The sequence below is a fragment of the Macrosteles quadrilineatus genome, unplaced genomic scaffold (assembly GCF_028750875.1).
Source record: "Macrosteles quadrilineatus isolate MER2022 unplaced genomic scaffold, UCM_ALF_1.0 Scaffold_9__3_contigs__length_116548681, whole genome shotgun sequence".
Classification (NCBI taxonomy): Eukaryota; Metazoa; Arthropoda; class Insecta; order Hemiptera; family Cicadellidae; genus Macrosteles; species Macrosteles quadrilineatus.
Window position 1 is genome coordinate 115,884,391 of NW_026542602.1, and position 19,458 is coordinate 115,903,848.

General features: G+C 36.4%; 1 protein-coding gene across 1 annotated transcript in view; it reads left to right on the forward strand.

The window, feature by feature from the left end:
• Positions 1-19,458, forward strand: part of LOC129002255 (uridine-cytidine kinase-like 1) — a 35,186-nt gene that overhangs the window by 6,969 nt on the left and 8,759 nt on the right. Inside the window, exons 3-11 of the mRNA XM_054429922.1 lie at positions 3,370-3,537; positions 4,830-4,936; positions 7,148-7,318; positions 7,638-7,709; positions 9,476-9,637; positions 10,995-11,084; positions 15,092-15,301; positions 16,277-16,462; positions 18,816-18,981. Of these exons, the coding sequence (XP_054285897.1) occupies positions 3,370-3,537; positions 4,830-4,936; positions 7,148-7,318; positions 7,638-7,709; positions 9,476-9,637; positions 10,995-11,084; positions 15,092-15,301; positions 16,277-16,462; positions 18,816-18,981 (1,332 nt within the window). The remainder of the gene's footprint in view (positions 1-3,369; positions 3,538-4,829; positions 4,937-7,147; positions 7,319-7,637; positions 7,710-9,475; positions 9,638-10,994; positions 11,085-15,091; positions 15,302-16,276; positions 16,463-18,815; positions 18,982-19,458) is intronic.

Sequence of the window (19,458 nt, forward strand, 5' to 3'; positions counted from 1 at the left end):
ACATTACTTCAGGCTAGACCTAGGAGTTGGGTTATTATCACTTAGATAAAATCCATTGGTGATTTGGTGGGGTTTGAACCGGGGACCTCACTAGACCAGCTTGCTCCCCATAAGCTTGATATTAGAAAATACATAAATTAAAATACAATTTTTCAACAATATTATAAAATCATGAATACAGTATATTCACATTTGCCAGTGTCATATCATTGTCTAACATGGCAATTAGGCTGATAACATTTATAAAACATATCAACCATAAAATAATTTTTGTAACTTATTCCTTTGTAATTAATTTGAGTCACAAAATTTGTTTCCAGGTCCTTTTCCAGGTTGTGCAAGCCCAATACCTAAAGGTTGGTTTTATAGTTTGCAAATCTTCAGGGTCGTCGCTGGGCAGGGTTGGGTGGGGGCAGGTAAAGAAGACGACAAAAATAGGAAAATATAACATTTCATAACTTTTTTGTAATTTATATAACCGAACATGAAACAAAACATTACTTTGCTCATGTTTACTGAACTGTAATGAAGTTAAACCCAAATCAGTAATTCAAAATATACTTGGCATTAATCATCTTAAAACCGAACATGATAAATGCAAGCTAGAGTCCAAACAAAGTCCCACAATTAATGACATCTGGTTTATTAGTGATTAAATGTGTTGAATGTGGTGACATATGACGGTAATAACTTCATAATTGATATCAGATTGTTTCTCCGTTAAAGTGAGCCACTGAATTTGCATAAACACTGTAAGTAATATTAGCTTAATAATCAACTCAGCTGAATAGTGGATATTGGCTCCTACTCTGAGTGGTGCCCTGTTGAGAGGCTTACTGTGGTAGGGATTCTAACTGAAAATCCCTTATAGTACCTCTACCCTGTGTACTCCTCAAACAAATAGTAATGCAAAACAATGCATCTTTTCAAACAAGCGGAAAAACACCATGCAGAACTAGCTTTATGATGTCCAAAAGTTTTTTTTATATTTGAACCCGTAGATGTACTATATCATGAAAAGTTTGATTGGGGAGGGGATGAGCTATTGGGGGAGACAATCCCTCCCATGCGACGGCCCTGATGTTTGACTGGGATTACTAACAAACTTGTTTTCACAAGGGTTTGTAGTAGATGTTTTTGAGTAGTCCTTATGGTAGATATGAAAAAATAAATTTATTTATAATTTTGTAATCCTAATTTTCTCTAACAAAGAATTATCGTGCATAGTCTAGCGTTAATTAGCCTATAACATATAACCAAAACAAAAAAGCTGAAAAATATTGTGAGTAGAACCTTTTATTACAAAAATTGTATGTAATGCTTCTTATTTTTGAAATATACTTTTGGAGAAGTAGTGTTATGTAACCGTAGTTAGTGTGTGACTAAAACTTGTGCCCTGTGTTCAAATAAAATCATGCAACTAGCCTAAGCTACCAAGTCCAGTTGTAAAGCTTCATCTGATTATCCACATACAATCAATAAACACACACTAATAAGTTATGGGTTTTACTTCGTTTTAAAGCATTAAAATGTATTTTGGAATTATTCACAACTATAACCTCAAATTCAATCATCAATTCAACTTGTAAACAAACATTTACTGAAACATAAACAGTCTTAAAAGAACATACAAACCACCCGTCTAAAGCCGTCTACTATTGGTTGATGCGTAATGGTTTGTGATTAGTTAACCACATTTGTCAGCTCCAGTACAGTAAAAGAGCAAAATACTTGTTGCCAACCTTCTTCTGATGCATTTGGTACAATTTGCAGCCAGTTATGCCAAAATATGATACTGTAAGAACTTATTTTCCGATTGTCTCTCTCCGACATTTCTCACACAACCTCAGCCGTCTCGTTAAGAGACGTTCGGCACTCAAGCTACGACAATGGAGCGTCTCGTAGCAAGACACTCATAGGGTTAAAAAAATGTTAAAAACAAACTAAGCAACAGTAGACTTCCTCTAGTCCGTCAGGCTCAGATCTAGATTCGAGGACGGACTGAAAAATGGAATTCTTTCATTCTTTTATTTTCACAGAAGTTACACAAAAACAAACAACAATAACAATGAATTTGACAGGTGGCAGCTGTGTGAATTAAAATCAGCACCGTCTGGGTCGGCGGATGACGCCACACGCGCAACTGAGGCAACCTTTTTTTCAGTAGCCTTGATCCAATGGGACAGTCATGATTTGTTGTGAGCGATTTAAAAGTACTTTTCCTACAGTTGTCAAACAAAGGGGCATTTTGTTCACTTGAATTGGTTTGCAAAACAGCTGATTTCTCAACATTTTACTTTGCCCCATGGACTTTCCTCACTCCGGATGACAACTGAACAAAACAAATCCAGGCTATGTTTATTTTAATTAATTGAATAATAAACAACAGGAAATGGGCCATACGTAGATTAAATTTCCATTAACAATAGTAAAATGAAAAAAAAACACATAAAAACAATGATTTATATTTTGAAAAAGTTGTAATTATTTATTTACAAATATAACTAATTGAAGAGTAATTTTGGTTTTAAAATTTTTTGGATTTGCTGTGATATTGTTTATCTCGTCTTCAATATTGATCATAAATATAAAATCATCCTGATTTCAATGTTGTAATACGTTTGTCAAGAAAATAATAATTTTTGAATTGTCGTATACCAAAACTGTAGACAAAATACAATAAAAAGCAATTTGTCTTCAAAGTGTCCCTTTTAACTCTATAAACATTTTTCTCTCTTTTTAAAAATGCCACTTTGCTCCCTAATACCATAACTTTTACCAACATCAACTGTCAACACAACTGTTTTGGACTCTCTCTTATCCAGTTCACTTTACAATTGAAGACTATAACTCAATAACACTGTCAGGGTGTCCACATTCTGGAAAGTCAGGGATAGTCATGGAAAGTCATGGAAAAAAATTCTGGTCATTGAAAGTCATGGAAATAGGCAAAAAGTCATGGAAATCCCCAATGATGAATGAATTTCAGGGGACCTTTCAATAATCTAGTTGGCCGTAACCCCGACTATTGTAGCATTTTTCCGAATTTTTCACAAATATATGACAATTCAATTAATACAGTTGTCTTAGTTTATGGGTTTTGAGTTTGTATTTAGTTCATTGTTGTACGCCATTGTTATCTGTTAATATGTATTTCAATATTTTCTGTCTAGGCAGTATTATTTGTGTGTTTACGGTATATTATAATTTTCTAGTAAAGTTCGTGAGTCATGGAAATCAATGGTTAATGGTCATGGATAGTCATGGAAAGTCAGGGAAATTAATCACAAAATTTCTGTGGACACCCTGCACTGTACACTCTAAAATTCTCAGCATAGAAAAAAAACAATAGCTTATAATGTGGCTCAGGGTCGTGCAAGTCTCCTCGGTCCCGTAGACAACGCACCACATCCATGTCTCAGAGCAAGAAGACGTCATCGGAGTCGGTCATCAGGGGCCTGACTCGGACCATCTACACGGCCGGGCGACCCCCTTGGTACAACAGCGCTGGACAACAAGTGGAACCATTTGTTATAGGTAATTAGATACTGTACCCATGCTTTTCAACCGGGAGATGTTGAAAAAAGTAATAATGTAGTTTTAAAAAGGCGATTGATTTTAGAAACATAACTTTATCACCCTTTTTATCTTGTTTTCCTTTGTCTTACCTAGGTTGCTTGACTCTAGCCCAAAACCGTTTTACACATTACTTCAGGCTAGGCTTAGAGGGCCACGCCATCTATATTATTAATACGCTACATGAAACTTTGTGAACAATAAGGCAATTTTGTTTTAAGATTTAACCTCACATAGGATATACCAAAATTCTCGTCTTGTGTAGATTTGCAAACTGACCTTACATTTTTGAAAAAACCACTGGGCTCCGCCTGTGCTATAAACATTTACTGGCTTGGTTGAAATGAAATATTTACTATTTGAATTTGGGTTGGCGTAAATATTACAATGGAATACTAAAAAGAAAACTGAATTAACACTGTGCTGCATTTCTTGAGCAATGATTCAAAGAGCTGATTTGCAAACTATGGAAACATGGGAAAGTCATAGAACACCACCAAGTAGAAGAAATAGAAATAATGGTTTTTTTAAAATTAATAATCATTGTTATGGACAACCTAACGTGGCTATGAGTGGGAAACATTTGTAAGTTAGAAGACACTAAAAAACAAGATCAGCTTTTGAAAAATGATAAGATATTTACAAGAAATGTTGATTGTATCGAACTGTTATGTACATCGTGAGTATTTCCATAATCTTTGAGTCGATTTTTTTAAAGTCATCGGAAATTATGACTTTTTTAAATAATACCTGTAATACTTTGCAATTGCTCGAATTCGAGCAACAGGTACACTAGTTATTACTTATACAAGATGAATTGGTGATTAATTAGCACTCTACCACTAGACCAAATGATTCCCTACTCAATCACCCCATAGTTAAATGTAGTATGATAATTAAACACCCACTGCAAAAAACCTGCAGACTATTTGCAAGCCTGCAAATTTTTATTTTCTTGATTAGATTTTCATTCAACTATTTCCCTTCAACATGTTGATTTGTTGTTTTATCGGAATAAGCAGTGCAAACTGCCATTTTTGGCTTTCTTATGCCATTAAACGTAAAAATAAAAATAAAACTTCATAATCATACACAAATGTACAGATAAAATTGTATGCTCAAAATCTCTTACCATACAGAGACAACCTAAATCACAAAAAAAAATTATAATTATTTTACCCAATGTTAAATATTTTTCTAAAACCGGCTAAATGAAACTAAAAGGCAACATAAATTTTTGGTACTGTTAAAAGGTATTTGTGGCGGAAGTGCGTCTGGGAAGACTACAGTAGCCACTGAGATCATAGAGAGCCTCAACGTACCCTGGGTCACTCTCCTCAGCATGGACTCATTCTACAAGGTCAATCACTTAACATAGGGTTTAGGTCTGGAAAAAGTATTACCATGAGAACTGCAGTAATAGCTTATTCCCTATATGGGAAATATGCTAAAGGAGGCGTAAGGGCGGCTATGTGGATAGTGGAGGCTGTATTAAATTAAAAAATATGTTTTTTAAAGTGATAAATATTTAACTTATGTCTGATATTTTAACACGTTGAGTATGGGCTACATCAATTGATGTAGTGCATCACAAGCGCTCCTATCGGGCTACATCAAATGATGTAGTGAGAGTGGCTCTCACTACATTAGTTCAGTATGAGCTCAGCAACTGCGGGAGAACGTTATAATCGCGGCCAGGCTGTAGCTTAGAATGCGAGCCTTATTTTGGTGTTGGTTGTTACAAAAAATTCCCGTAAAATCCTATCTGGCAATGCTTTTGTCCAGGTTTCGGGGATTTTCCCTATTTGAGCCATATTACAAAGACACTGGTTATTGATCCAGGCAGTGCTGCTACCTTTAGGTGTTTCAGTGAACTACATCCACTTTTGGGGCTACGCAGCACAATCACCTCTGCTCTTTTGTGATTCGTCAGACTGAAATATTTGAATGCCAATTACGTTTGCTGATTCAGTGAAGCGCCAAGGCTTTGTCAGGGCCTCGCCGCCATTGGCGAGCGCCTAGCACTCAACGTGTTATGACACAACCACAAGCATTTGTTTTGCAGTTAATTCAAGTGTTTTATCGTTTTTCATATCTAGCCTTCTCATTTTCAAATCATCTCATTGAATTTTTGTGCCTTGTCTATTATTGGTTGTTTAGGTTGAAGTATTTTTATTTGTTTCTTTTGTTGAATACTTAAAACTTTTTAACCAGAACTAAGATATTACGGTACCGGTAACTGTGCTATTTTTATAACATGAAAACTCAAGTGTTGCCCCTCAATATTGGCCTTTCTAAAAAATTATGTCTAGGTTTGGACCACTATTCTTAGTATAGGAATAACAGGTTGACGTAAACTTTGCGAATAAAATGAATATAACTTTGGGTACTTTCCTGTTAAAGGGAACATTCATTATTATCGATGATTTTTTCGCGATATATCGATTTTAACAAATTGAAACATATCAGCTGACAACTACGATAAATATTGTTCAGTATCAACAAACAATAATGAAATGAAACTGTTATAAAAAAAATAACGTAACATAACTAACAAAACTTGCTGTGTAACATTTAAAAATTCCGTGTTTAACTTGCCTATTCTGTTATCAAACGGAATTTTTAATTGGTACAGCAAGTTTGGTTGTTATGTTAGGTTAGCTTAGAACAGTTTCATTTCTTCCATATAATAGACTATTTTAGCCTAAACAAGATCAGTTGTCAACTTGTGACAATCGGAAAAAAATATCGATATATCGAGAAAAAATCATCGATAATAATGAATGTTCCCTTTAACAGGAAAGTACCTAATTTTGTGATATAACACATTTTTAAGTTAATAATAAGTTTTAAACTAATGTAAAAGTTTGATACTGATGAGAAAATTAAACATTCAAGAATCTATTGAGCGGCAATTACGAACAGTCATTGTAGTCAAAATCTTAAAGTTTCACATTAATGTTTTTTTCTTAAGTTTTGATCATAATCTATACATCTTTACTAGAGCTTGTGATTTTTCCTAACTGCTCTATTCTTAATCTACACAACATTTTCATCCACTAATAAATTGTTATATATTAAATGTCTATAGGTAACTCATTTAGGCTTTTTGTCGTATCATAATTTATCTACTTATTTCAATTGCTTCATTCAACTTACCTATTTGTCATATTTCTAAGAGTAAATTACTAGTTTGATCCAGAGAAAAGTCAACATATTTTTGATAGTTTAAATCGGACACAGCTGTCTTTGATCGTTGAGCTTTTATTAAATGATCCTGACTAAAGAACTAGGTGATAGTCTATATCTAATTCTTTTTGTCTATGACGGTACTCAAGAAGTCGCATCTATTACCTGATTCATCCACTATTCGCCCACCCCTATTTTACAAACTAGAAATTATTATTACAAAAATATCTGTAAATCTACCGCTTGTCCTCTGGTGTTTAAAACTGAAGATTAATAATGCCTATCTTGCCGTAAAATTTATACAAAAATAGGGAAACATTTGCTGGACATTAACAAGTATTGATGTCTCAAAGTTATTTATGATAATGAAATTGATTTTCAGGTGCTGAACGAAGAGCAGCATAAGTTGGCAGCCAAGAACGAATACAACTTTGACCACCCAGATTCATTTGACTTTGAACTACTGATACCCACACTGCAGAGGCTAAAGAAAGGCAAGAAAGTGGATGTTCCCATCTACAACTTTGTTACCCACCGTAGAGAGTCCAGGACGGTGAGTGGGACTGTTTAGAGACTACAAAATGTAGTGAGAAATTAATGAAAAATCAAATATTTTAAAGCCATACTTCCTTCAGACTGTAATTAAAAACTAACAGATTAACATGACATCCCTCTTCATTGTATTTAGAGCAGTAACTTCTATTAGGGAAGGAAGAAATCATTAAACTTTAATTTTAATTTAATATTTTAACAAAATTGTTATCTCTTTCAGGAAAGTATTGTACTTTTAAAAAAACAATGACAGTCAAATAAAAAATTACTTTTTGGTTTTATTTCTAATGGTTTGTTTTAAAATATTGTATTTGTTGCAGAAAACCATGTATGGTGCCAATGTCATAATCTTTGAAGGAATTTTGGCATTCTACAACAGTGAAGTATTGAAGGTATTATAAAAATATTGAATAAGAAATTTAATATTTTTTATAACTGTTGATTTTTAAACTATTTTATTAAATGACTAGCGGACTAAATTACAACAAAAAGTATAACTAGAATGTAAAAAATATATATTTTTTGCCACTCATAGTGGTTGCTTGTACCTCCAACTTTGTTCACTTAATACTAACTGCATTATTCACCAAGTGTGTATGTTGAGTTGACTTGCTGGTAAAGTGAGTAATAGGATGGTACATGACGCCACTGAATAAACGCCTTGTGTATAAACTTCTTTACAGTAAGTTAATTCTTTTTATTCAAGCGAAATATCCAAGTGAGTAAATCATAGTTAATCTTCAATCAATCAACCAATCAATCTTATTCGTTGTACAAAATTGTACATTTGAATGGCATCAAGTAGGTATAGGCCTACAGCATGTGTTAACTGAGTACCTAACATACAGTGCCGTTGAGTATATGTACTTACTTACTCTTACTCCTGTAGCCAAGTAAACCCATGCTTTGGTGGTTTTAGCCTCGCCAACAATCCACCTCCATTATTCTCTATCTTCTACCATTTCCACTCTTGCTCCCAATCATCGAGTATATAAGTACCATAAAATATCAATTATTTTGTAGTTTTTAAAAATCAAATAGCTATTCTAGACATTTTGAACTGATTTGCTAATTAGTTGGAGTGGCAATTAAATGATTTTTCTATGGTGTAAACTAAGCTGCTATCATATATTCATTCTAGTGATGTATCAAAACTTATTGTCTAAACTTTATGAACAAAGAAAACCATTTAATTGATTGATTGAAACCGAATCTCAAATCTCAAAACTATCAAAACTTTGGAAAAGTTTCGGTTTCAAGATTCGATCGGCGTTTCAAGATTCAAAAGTTTCAAAATTTAAAACTTTGCCACTTTTATTTTTGAAACTGCTGACATTTTTTGTCATTCTTTATTATTGTTTATAACACTCTTTACACACAATCTAGTAGCAATGGAGCAAACAAATCACCATTAACACTAATGAAACTAGTAAATTGTGTTCTCAACTACAAAAGCCATCTTAAATACAGGAACAACTTACAATTAATTCAGTTTCATATTGATATTGATTAAACACAAATAAGTATTGACCACTACGTTTGTCAGGAGTTTTATTCATTTTAATGTTGGGTTATAAAAAATTATGTTGTTTTTGGTTTGAAGTTTTTCAGTCACATATTTATGTTATTATGTCTGGGTAAGAAGTCAATATCTTTCAGTTTTGATCGCATAATGAAAATGTTATCGTCACCGGTATTTTTAGCAACCTTGACCAGATAGCTAAAAAAGTTTCGCGTTAAGGTTTTGAGGTTACGAAATTCGGGATTCGATTTTTTAAGTTTGGGTTTTGGTATTGATGTTTTAAATATCTGGTTTTGACTATCCCTAATTCTTTCATTTTCTGTTTGAAACTAACAATTGTTGTTTCTTCTTTTATGGATTCGTTTCAGGCAGAGGATTAAAAAACTTGACTTGCGTATGATGGCTTTTGGTGCAAAAGTTTTAATTTGCGAGAAAGAGAAGCCAATTTATGGCGACATCTGGTTTGAAAGTGGTGATAAGTACCAAGAGTCGTTAAAGAGCGCTAATTTTTCTTTTTATGTAGAATTAAATCAATTTCTATCCATAGACTGTTAAAATTCCTGATTCTTGCATTTTTTTTGCTATGGGTAACCAAAGTAGTTTGATACAAATTCAAATGTTATGTCTGTTTTACAGTTGCTGGATATGAAGATATTTGTAGACACAGACGCAGACATCAGACTAGCGAGGAGACTCAAGCGAGATATCTGTGAGCGAGGCAGAGATCTGGACGGAGTTCTCAAACAGTACTCCAATATGGTCAAGCCTGCCTTCTACCACTACATCGCTCCATCCATGGTAACTTGTAGAAAATTGTGTGTACATTAAGCTGCTACTTTTCAATCCATTGTACCTAAATTTTATCTAAAAGGTGCTTCCTGGCTTTCAAGGAGGTAGCCTATACAAAAAGGTCTGATATACTTGGAGTAAACCCTCAGAAATCAAAACCAATAAATATAGATTTGTCTTCTTAATCCATACTGTCATTTAACAGCAGCTTGTAAAAATGTAGTACAACCAAGTTAGTGATGCCCTTCTGTAAACTGCACTGTTTACAGTGCTTCAGTTGAGTACCGGTATTGTCTTTTCTACTTCATAATACACCAAGTTTATATTTTTTTCTGTTATAGGTGTTTTATTACCTATAATCAGTCTGTAACAATTTTCTTAATTTTAAGTTTAATTCTTTTAATCCAGATGACTTGAGTTCCCAATTTGTCTTAGTTAACAAGGATTTTATGTAAAGGGATTATTAAAAGAATTTAGAGTTTCATTTAAATGGACAGCTTGTAGTTTAAACCCCAATAAATTAGTTTAAATTAATAAGAGTTTAATGTACTATTTTATTTATCTTGATCTTAAACAATGACCAAGTTTTTTTTCAAATCCCACCCCTCATGTATACTGTGTGGTAGATGTTATGTTGTATGTGCAGGTACATGCAGACATCATTGTACCTCGAGGTGGAGACAATGCAGTGGCTATTGAACTCATGGTACATCACGTCCACACTCAGCTGACTCTGGTCAGTCCCACCCCTCACGTATACTGTGTGGTAGATATTATGTTGTATGTGCAGGTACATGCAGACATCATTGTACCTCGAGGTGGAGACAATGCAGTGGCTATTGAACTCATGGTACATCACGTGCACACCCAGCTGACTCTGGTCAGTCCCACCCCTCACGTATACTGTGTGGTAGATGTTATGTTGTATGTGCAGGTACATGCAGACGTCATTGTACCTCGAGGTGGAGACAATGCAGTGGCTATTGAACTCATCGTACATCACGTCCACACTCAGCTGACTCTGGTCAGTCCCACCCCTCACGTATACTGTGTGGTAGATATTATGTTGTATGTGCAGGTACATGCAGACGTCATTGTACCTCGAGGTGGAGACAATGCAGTGGCTATTGAACTCATCGTACATCACGTGCACACCCAGCTGACTCTGGTCAGTCCCACCCCTCACGTATACTGTGTGGTAGATATTATGTTGTATGTGCAGGTACATGCAGACATCATTGTACCTCGAGGTGGAGACAATGCAGTGGCTATTGAACTCATGGTACATCACGTCCACACTCAGCTGACTCTGGTCAGTCCCACCCCTCACGTATACTGTGTGGTAGATATTATGTTGTATGTGCAGGTACATGCAGACATCATTGTACCTCGAGGTGGAGACAATGCAGTGGCTATTGAACTCATCGTACATCACGTCCACACTCAGCTGACTCTGGTCAGTCCCACCCCTCACGTATACTGTGTGGTAGATATTATGTTGTATGTGCAGGTACATGCAGACATCATTGTACCTCGAGGTGGAGACAATGCAGTGGCTATTGAACTCATCGTACATCACGTCCACACTCAGCTGACTCTGGTCAGTCCCACCCCTCACGTATACTGTGTGGTAGATATTATGTTGTATGCGCAGGTACATGCAGACATCATTGTACCTCGAGGTGGAGACAATGCAGTGGCTATTGAACTCATCGTACATCACGTGCACACTCAGCTGACTCTGGTCAGTCCCACCCCTCACATATACTGTGTGGTAGATATTTTGTTGTATGTGCAGGTACATGCAGACATCATTGTACCTCGAGGTGGAGACAATGCAGTGGCTATTGAACTCATCGTACATCACGTGCACACTCAGCTGACTCTGGTCAGTCCCACCCCTCACGTATACTGTGTGGTAGATATTATGTTGTATGTGCAGGTACATGCAGACATCATTGTACCTCGAGGTGGAGACAATGCAGTGGCTATTGAACTCATCGTACATCACGTCCACACTCAGCTGACTCTGGTCAGTCCCACCCCTCACGTATACTGTGTGGTAGATATTATGTTGTATGTGCAGGTACATGCAGACATCATTGTACCTCGAGGTGGAGAAAATGCAGTGGCTATTGAACTCATCGTACATCACGTGCACACTCAGCTGACTCTGGTCAGTCCCACCCCTCACGTATACTGTGTGGTAGATATTATGTTGTATGTGCAGGTACATGCAGACATCATTGTACCTCGAGGTGGAGACAATGCAGTGGCTATTGAACTCATCGTACATCACGTCCACACTCAGCTGACTCTGGTCAGTCCCACCCCTCACGTATACTGTGTGGTAGATATTATGTTGTATGTGTAGGTACATGCAGACATCATTGTACCTCGAGGTGGAGACAATGCAGTGGCTATTGAACTCATGGTACATCACGTCCACACTCAGCTGACTCTGGTCAGTCCCACCCCTCACGTATACTGTGTGGTAGATATTATGTTGTATGCGCAGGTACATGCAGACATCATTGTACCTCGAGGTGGAGACAATGCAGTGGCTATTGAACTCATCGTACATCACGTCCACACTCAGCTGACTCTGGTCAGTCCCACTCCTCACGTATACTGTGTGGTAGATATTATGTTGTATGTGCAGGTACATGCAGACATCATTGTACCTCGAGGTGGAGACAATGCAGTGGCTATTGAACTCATCGTACATCACGTCCACACTCAGCTGACTCTGGTCAGTCCCACCCCTCACGTATACTGTGTGGTAGATATTATGTTGTATGTGCAGGTACATGCAGACATCATTGTACCTCGAGGTGGAGACAATGCAGTGGCTATTGAACTCATCGTACATCACGTACACACTCAGCTGACTCTGGTCAGTCCCACCCCTCACGTATACTGTGTGGTAGATATTATGTTGTATGTGCAGGTACATGCAGACATCATTGTACCTCGAGGTGGAGACAATGCAGTGGCTATTGAACTCATGGTACATCACGTCCACACTCAGCTGACTCTGGTCAGTCCCACCCCTCACGTATACTGTGTGGTAGATGTTATGTTGTATGTGCAGGTACATGCAGACATCATTGTACCTCGAGGTGGAGACAATGCAGTGGCTATTGAACTCATCGTACATCACGTCCACACTCAGCTGACTCTGGTCAGTCCCACTCCTCACGTATACTGTGTGGTAGATATTATGTTGTATGTGCAGGTACATGCAGACATCATTGTACCTCGAGGTGGAGACAATGCAGTGGCTATTGAACTCATCGTACATCACGTGCACACCCAGCTGACTCTGGTCAGTCCCACCCCTCACGTATACTGTGTGGTAGATATTATGTTGTATGTGTAGGTACATGCAGACATCATTGTACCTCGAGGTGGAGACAATGCAGTGGCTATTGAACTCATCGTACATCACGTCCACACCCAGCTGACTCTGGTCAGTCCCACCCCTCACGTATACTGTGTGGTAGATATTATGTTGTATGCGCAGGTACATGCAGACATCATTGTACCTCGAGGTGGAGACAATGCAGTGGCTATTGAACTCATCGTACATCACGTGCACACTCAGCTGACTCTGGTCAGTCCCACTCCTCACGTATACTGTGTGGTAGATATTATGTTGTATGTGCAGGTACATGCAGACATCATTGTACCTCGAGGTGGAGACAATGCAGTGGCTATTGAACTCATCGTACATCACGTCCACACTCAGCTGACTCTGGTCAGTCCCACCCCTCACGTATACTGTGTGGTAGATATTATGTTGTATGTGCAGGTACATGCAGACATCATTGTACCTCGAGGTGGAGACAATGCAGTGGCTATTGAACTCATCGTACATCACGTGCACACTCAGCTGACTCTGGTCAGTCCCACCCCTCACGTATACTGTGTGGTAGATATTATGTTGTATGCGCAGGTACATGCAGACATCATTGTACCTCGAGGTGGAGACAATGCAGTGGCTATTGAACTCATCGTACATCACGTCCACACTCAGCTGACTCTGGTCAGTCCCACCCCTCACGTATACTGTGTGGTAGATATTATGTTGTATGCGCAGGTACATGCAGACATCATTGTACCTCGAGGTGGAGACAATGCAGTGGCTATTGAACTCATCGTACATCACGTGCACACCCAGCTGACTCTGGTCAGTCCCACCCCTCACGTATACTGTGTGGTAGATGTTATGTTGTATGTGCAGGTACATGCAGACATCATTGTACCTCGAGGTGGAGACAATGCAGTGGCTATTGAACTCATCGTACATCACGTCCACACCCAGCTGACTCTGGTCAGTATGCAAACACCTTTTTGCTTGCTAAAAAAAAAACACTTTTAGTTTGAAGCTTCACATTCCTATAGTTTATTTAAAAACAATTAGTGTGCAAAATGGAGATTGATTATTATTATTATTTATTTGTTATTTCATTTATTATTATTTATTTTTATTTTATTTTATTTATTATTATTTGGTGTTAGTAGTCTGGGAGATTTATTAAATCAATTCTAAAACTGTCAGGAAACTTGTTAAATGAGTTCGATTGAAACATGAAAAAACTAGTGAAGACAAAGAAAGAGGTTTGCAATTTTATTTCTGATGTGAATTAATTCAGGTTTTTTTAAAGAATAATTTCCCAAGTCTCAGTTCAAGTACTGCATTATGACCAATGCACTGCCTGCGGTCAGTATTGTGTTTGTCAAAGTTAAATTGCACACATGTTGTATGGTTTTTTCAAACAGCTGCTAATGATAACTCAAGTTGTAAAATCATTTAGTGCAATGTACTTATAGTCATCTAATCTTAAATATTTAAACTAAACAACAAAATTCTCTCAAATCTTAAGTGGAGATGATAAGCCATAGATGTACAGGTTTGCTCATGCTATGAGTCCTAGGTACCTTCATGTACCTTCATGAAGAGCCATCAACAGGCAATTCTTGATTATGTGATTCATAGGCTTAACTCTCTACACGGTAGCCTTTCACTACCCTTTTATACTGTTAGTTAGCTATTAATTCTTTGTTTGAATGTTATCTACATCATCTATCTCACAGATTGTGAAAGAAAACATCATCATCTTCTGTAATTGCAGTAAAGTAACAAACATTGTTCCCCCGTAATCGTGATCGTATATTCATCATTGTATCCTGCTATCAAGGCAATATAGTACACATCCCCTGCGATCAAAGATATCATCATTGTCTCCCACTATCGTGACATACATTATCGTGGTACATCATTATTGTCTCCTGTGGTCATGGCAAAACTATTGCATAGTTATTGATAAACAAAGATAGAGTTTTTCCATCAATCCTTAGTTTCAGTCTTTTTACTAAAAGCCTTGTTAAGTATCATTGACAACTGATTTTAAACACAGACCCATACCTATAACTAACTATTGTTGTTGGTATCCTCAGAGAGGCTTCAAGCTGAGAGAAGAGTTAGCCCAATGCAACACCGGCCAACCTCTGCCCAGCTCCATGTACTTACTGCCTGACACTCCCCAGATCAAGGGACTACACACGTTTATCCGCAACAAGGAGACTCCGCGTGACGAGTTCATCTTCTACAGCAAACGGCTGATCAGGCTTGTCATAGAGTATGCACTCTCACTGCTCCCGTTCAAGGTTAGTGTACCATTCTTACTTTTAATCATAATCTGAATAACTTCTTGATCAGCATTGTACGTGTTATTAAATTACCTGAAAAAAACAAACAAATTATTCGTCTAATAACACTACTACTAGTGTTATTACACTACACTAACTAAACACTTTACTAGTGTTATTAGACGTATAATTTTTTTTTTCAGGTGATCATAATCCTATTACAGTAAAATCAAATTAATCCAGCATCTGATATTTCGTTATTTACAAACTTTTTATAGGTAAGTGACTTCTTCTAGCCTGTACCTCTGAGCCTTGTATTTGCTCGTCCACGAGGGACTTCTGTGCATAGAACGTTTTGAGCAAAGCAAGTAATGAGCTAGTTCAGTAAAAGAATGAACTCTAATGACAAAGATGTGGCACTGGAACAGAACCCACAACATTGCTGCCTTGATTTCACAGTCATTCTTGCTGCTCACTTAACCTACAATGCATAAAATGATATATTGACCTTACTTTCATTCACACGGTCCCATTACAGTAAAACTCCTTAATCCAGCATCCAATATACCAGCTAATTCAATAATTTATGTTGGTGTAAGGTTTTGTTACACTGCCTCCCAACCACATTTTTCAGATTTCAGGAGCATTCTGTATTGTTTGCGAGCAATTAGTGTAAGTTGGGCATACTAAAAAATCCCAAAGAAAAACACAAAAAGTGGCCTTATATCTTTAGTGTTAGCCCTTTTGACTCTCCATTGCTAGGTTTCACTATTCCTGTGTTGACCTCTATGTTAGACGAGGGTCAGTAATCAAACATTATCGGTAATCTTGCACTTAAGTCAAAGTCCCAAACAAGCTGATTGCCTACTGTGACTGGGTTAACTGAGCTACACTTAGCAGGTATAAATCTTGCAAAGATAATAAGGCATCAACATCTCTATTGAGTAAAGATTCCATTAAGGTTTTCTGTAAGGCGGGGTATGCATTTTGTAGGAGATGATGGTGGAGACGCCCCAGGGAGTATTGTACCAAGGGAAGCGCTGTGCCAGTGACAGGATCTGTGGAGTCAGTATCCTGAGGGCTGGGGAAACCATGGAGCAGGCTGTCAGGGACGTCTGCAAGGATATCAGAATAGGAAAGATACTGATACAGACGAACCAACAGACTGGAGAGCCTGAGGTGTGTCATTTACACTAAAATTCACATTTGTATTTCTTCACATTTATTAATAAATAGAGGACGTCCAGTGGTTGAAAACTCAAATAAAAATATGTAATGTACAGGCTTCTCTATTTTTACCCCATGCTGTAAACAAAACATGAAATTGAAATTTCTTCAATTGGTTTTTATTTTCTTTAGTTTTTATTTTTCCACCAGCATGGCAACCCATAAGGCCCATCATGTTTTTTTTTTTTAACTTTGTGCTTATTTTTGGACCTATTTTAATTTATTACATTATGCACATCTACGGGAAAATATATTTTCATCACTCCTTAACGAAAGTAACTATTTTCGATAACAGCTGAAATCAATAAAAGTAGTCGTTTCCCAAGCTCTAATTTAGGGCGAGGGAAAATCGATCAGCTGATTTTCCCTCGCTCTAAATTTACTTTCCCTCGCTCTCAATTAGTTCTCCATTTATTCACTACGCGCGCCAGTGTTTTATTACGGTTTAATTTAATGATTTTAATCAGCTGTATGTATTTTTAAAAGTTGTGTTATTCTTTTATTTTGATGTTTAAACAAAATTTATTGAGAAATATACGTAGGTTTCTTTTTAGAAGATTTTATTTTATTTTGATGTTCAATCAAATTAATTGAGAAATCAAATTGTTTTAATATACTGAGGTCTGTTATTCTGTGTTTGTGTATTTTTGCGTCGTGATGAAAAGTATCGTTCATAACTCGTACCGAAAGTTATTATCCGGCACTTGCTCCATTATTCCCGTCCTCGGCTTCGCCTCGTACGTGAAAATAGCTCTCACATACTCGGCTTTGCCTCGCACGTGAAATTGGGGTTCCCTGTGTTCGGCTTCGCCTCACACAAAAACTTGGGCGCGCGACGGAAAATGCCACTTTCGGTCCTAGTAATGAAATATACTATTCTTGTATGTGTGGATTTTTTCTGCAATGCACACGAGTAGAGAAAAAAGGTTTTAAAGAAACATGCTTGCCTATAAATATTTTATTTTGATTTTCTGTTTATATTTCGTTGTTATTTTGTCACCAGCATGGCAACCCATAAGGCCCGTGTAATTTTTTTTAAATTTCCAACTCCAAACGCAAAGCTTGAGTATAACTGCAATAAGCATTTTATACTGATATTCCAACCCTGTACGAAGGACGGGTACTCTGCTTTTTTACTGTCCTTAAACACCCAGTAGTATTAGTAACAACGTCATTCAAATAAATCATATTAATCCAAAAAGACATTCTGTAAATACGAGGGTTGTTTTTTTTTTTTTCAACCTCCGATAGGCTATGAACAAAAGACAAGTTCATATAAAACATAAAATTTATTACCAAAAGTTTGGTCCATTTATGGTTACTTTTTGACATAATCACCAAAGAGATTGAGACATTTGCTATATCTGTGCACCAGATTTTTAATACCCTCTTCAAGAAAAGTGGCCGCCAGTACATTCAAAAAACAAACAAAAAATCAAAAAACAAAAAAATGTCAAAAAAAATTAAAAAATCAAGAAAAAATAAAAAAGGACTTTAACATTTCTAGAAATTCAGTAAACAAAGCAATTATGGTGAATCTGTGGTGTATTTAACCATCCTGTCAAACTGTTGAACCAAGTCATCTGAAACGACAGTAATGAGCTGGTTCAACAAGTTGGCAGAATGGTTAAATAAACCACAGATTCACCATTATTGATTTGTTTACTGAATTTCTAGAAATCTTAAAGTCCTTTTTTTATTTTTTATTGATTTTTTAATTTTTTTGACATTTTTTTGTTTTTTGATTTTGTTTCTTGTTTTTTGAATGTACTGGCGGCCACTTTTCTTGAAGAGGGTATTAAAAATCTGGTGCACAGATATAGCAAATGTCTCAATATCTTTGGTGATTATGTCAAAAAGTAAACATAAATGGACCAAACTTTTGGTAATAAATTTAATGTTTTATATGAACTTGTCTTTTGTTCATAGCCTATCGGAGGTTGAAAAAAAAAAACAACCCTCGTAAAATTAATACCTAAACAGGAAACTTAATAGATACATTTTTTGTAAAAACAATGAAAAGGCAATTTTAAACATATATTATTCTTTTAAACTAAAGAACTTATTTTTATTTAAAAATTCTGTTGAGGATTAAACTGCTTCATTGATTAGCCATCTTGACAAGTGAGTTTTTAGGCATTTAGGATCAAAGTTACAGATATTTAATAACCAGGCAATATATTAAATAACTATCTGCTGGTACTTGTGGCTATTTTAAAATTTGCTCAATCTAGTTAAAGCAGTTCAAGTCTTGAGAACCTCTTGTATGATGGTTATGTTTAATATCTCTTGTGTTTGTTTTCAGCTTTACTATCTGCGCCTCCCTAAGGACATCAAGGACTACTTTGTGATCCTGATGGATGCGACGGTGGCGACAGGCGCGGCAGCCATGATGGCAATCCGTGTCCTTCTTGACCACGAGGTGCCTGAAGAGAACATTCTCATTGTCTCCTTGCTAATGGCTGAGTCAGGTAACATTTATGTTAGCTTTTCTTTCATACAAGGTATCATTCTTTAGAGGTTTAATTTTGCTCTATCTCTGAAGAAGCATTGATTTTACACAAAACATAATAGCTCTATCATAACTAATCTTCTGTTGATCCATAATTTTGACTAAAGACTGAGGTATTTTTTTTTATAAGCCTAGTTGGTCATAGAAAGAGTTTAAGGATTATAATATTTGTTGTTTCATTGGTTTCCAACATCAATGTTTGTTTTTAAGTTGAGTGGCAAATCATTTTTAATCTTCTTCATCTTTGTGGTTGGGAAGATTCATCAAAAGCAAGTACTCACAAGAAAATGTTTTACAAAATTTGGCCGAATAGTTTTTTTTCTGTCAATGTTTTGCTGGAATTTTAGGTACATTTCTTTACAATATTCTTGCATAGCTAAGCTGCAATCCATTGTAACACTAAGCTATAATAAATATCTCACTTCTTGAGAGGATA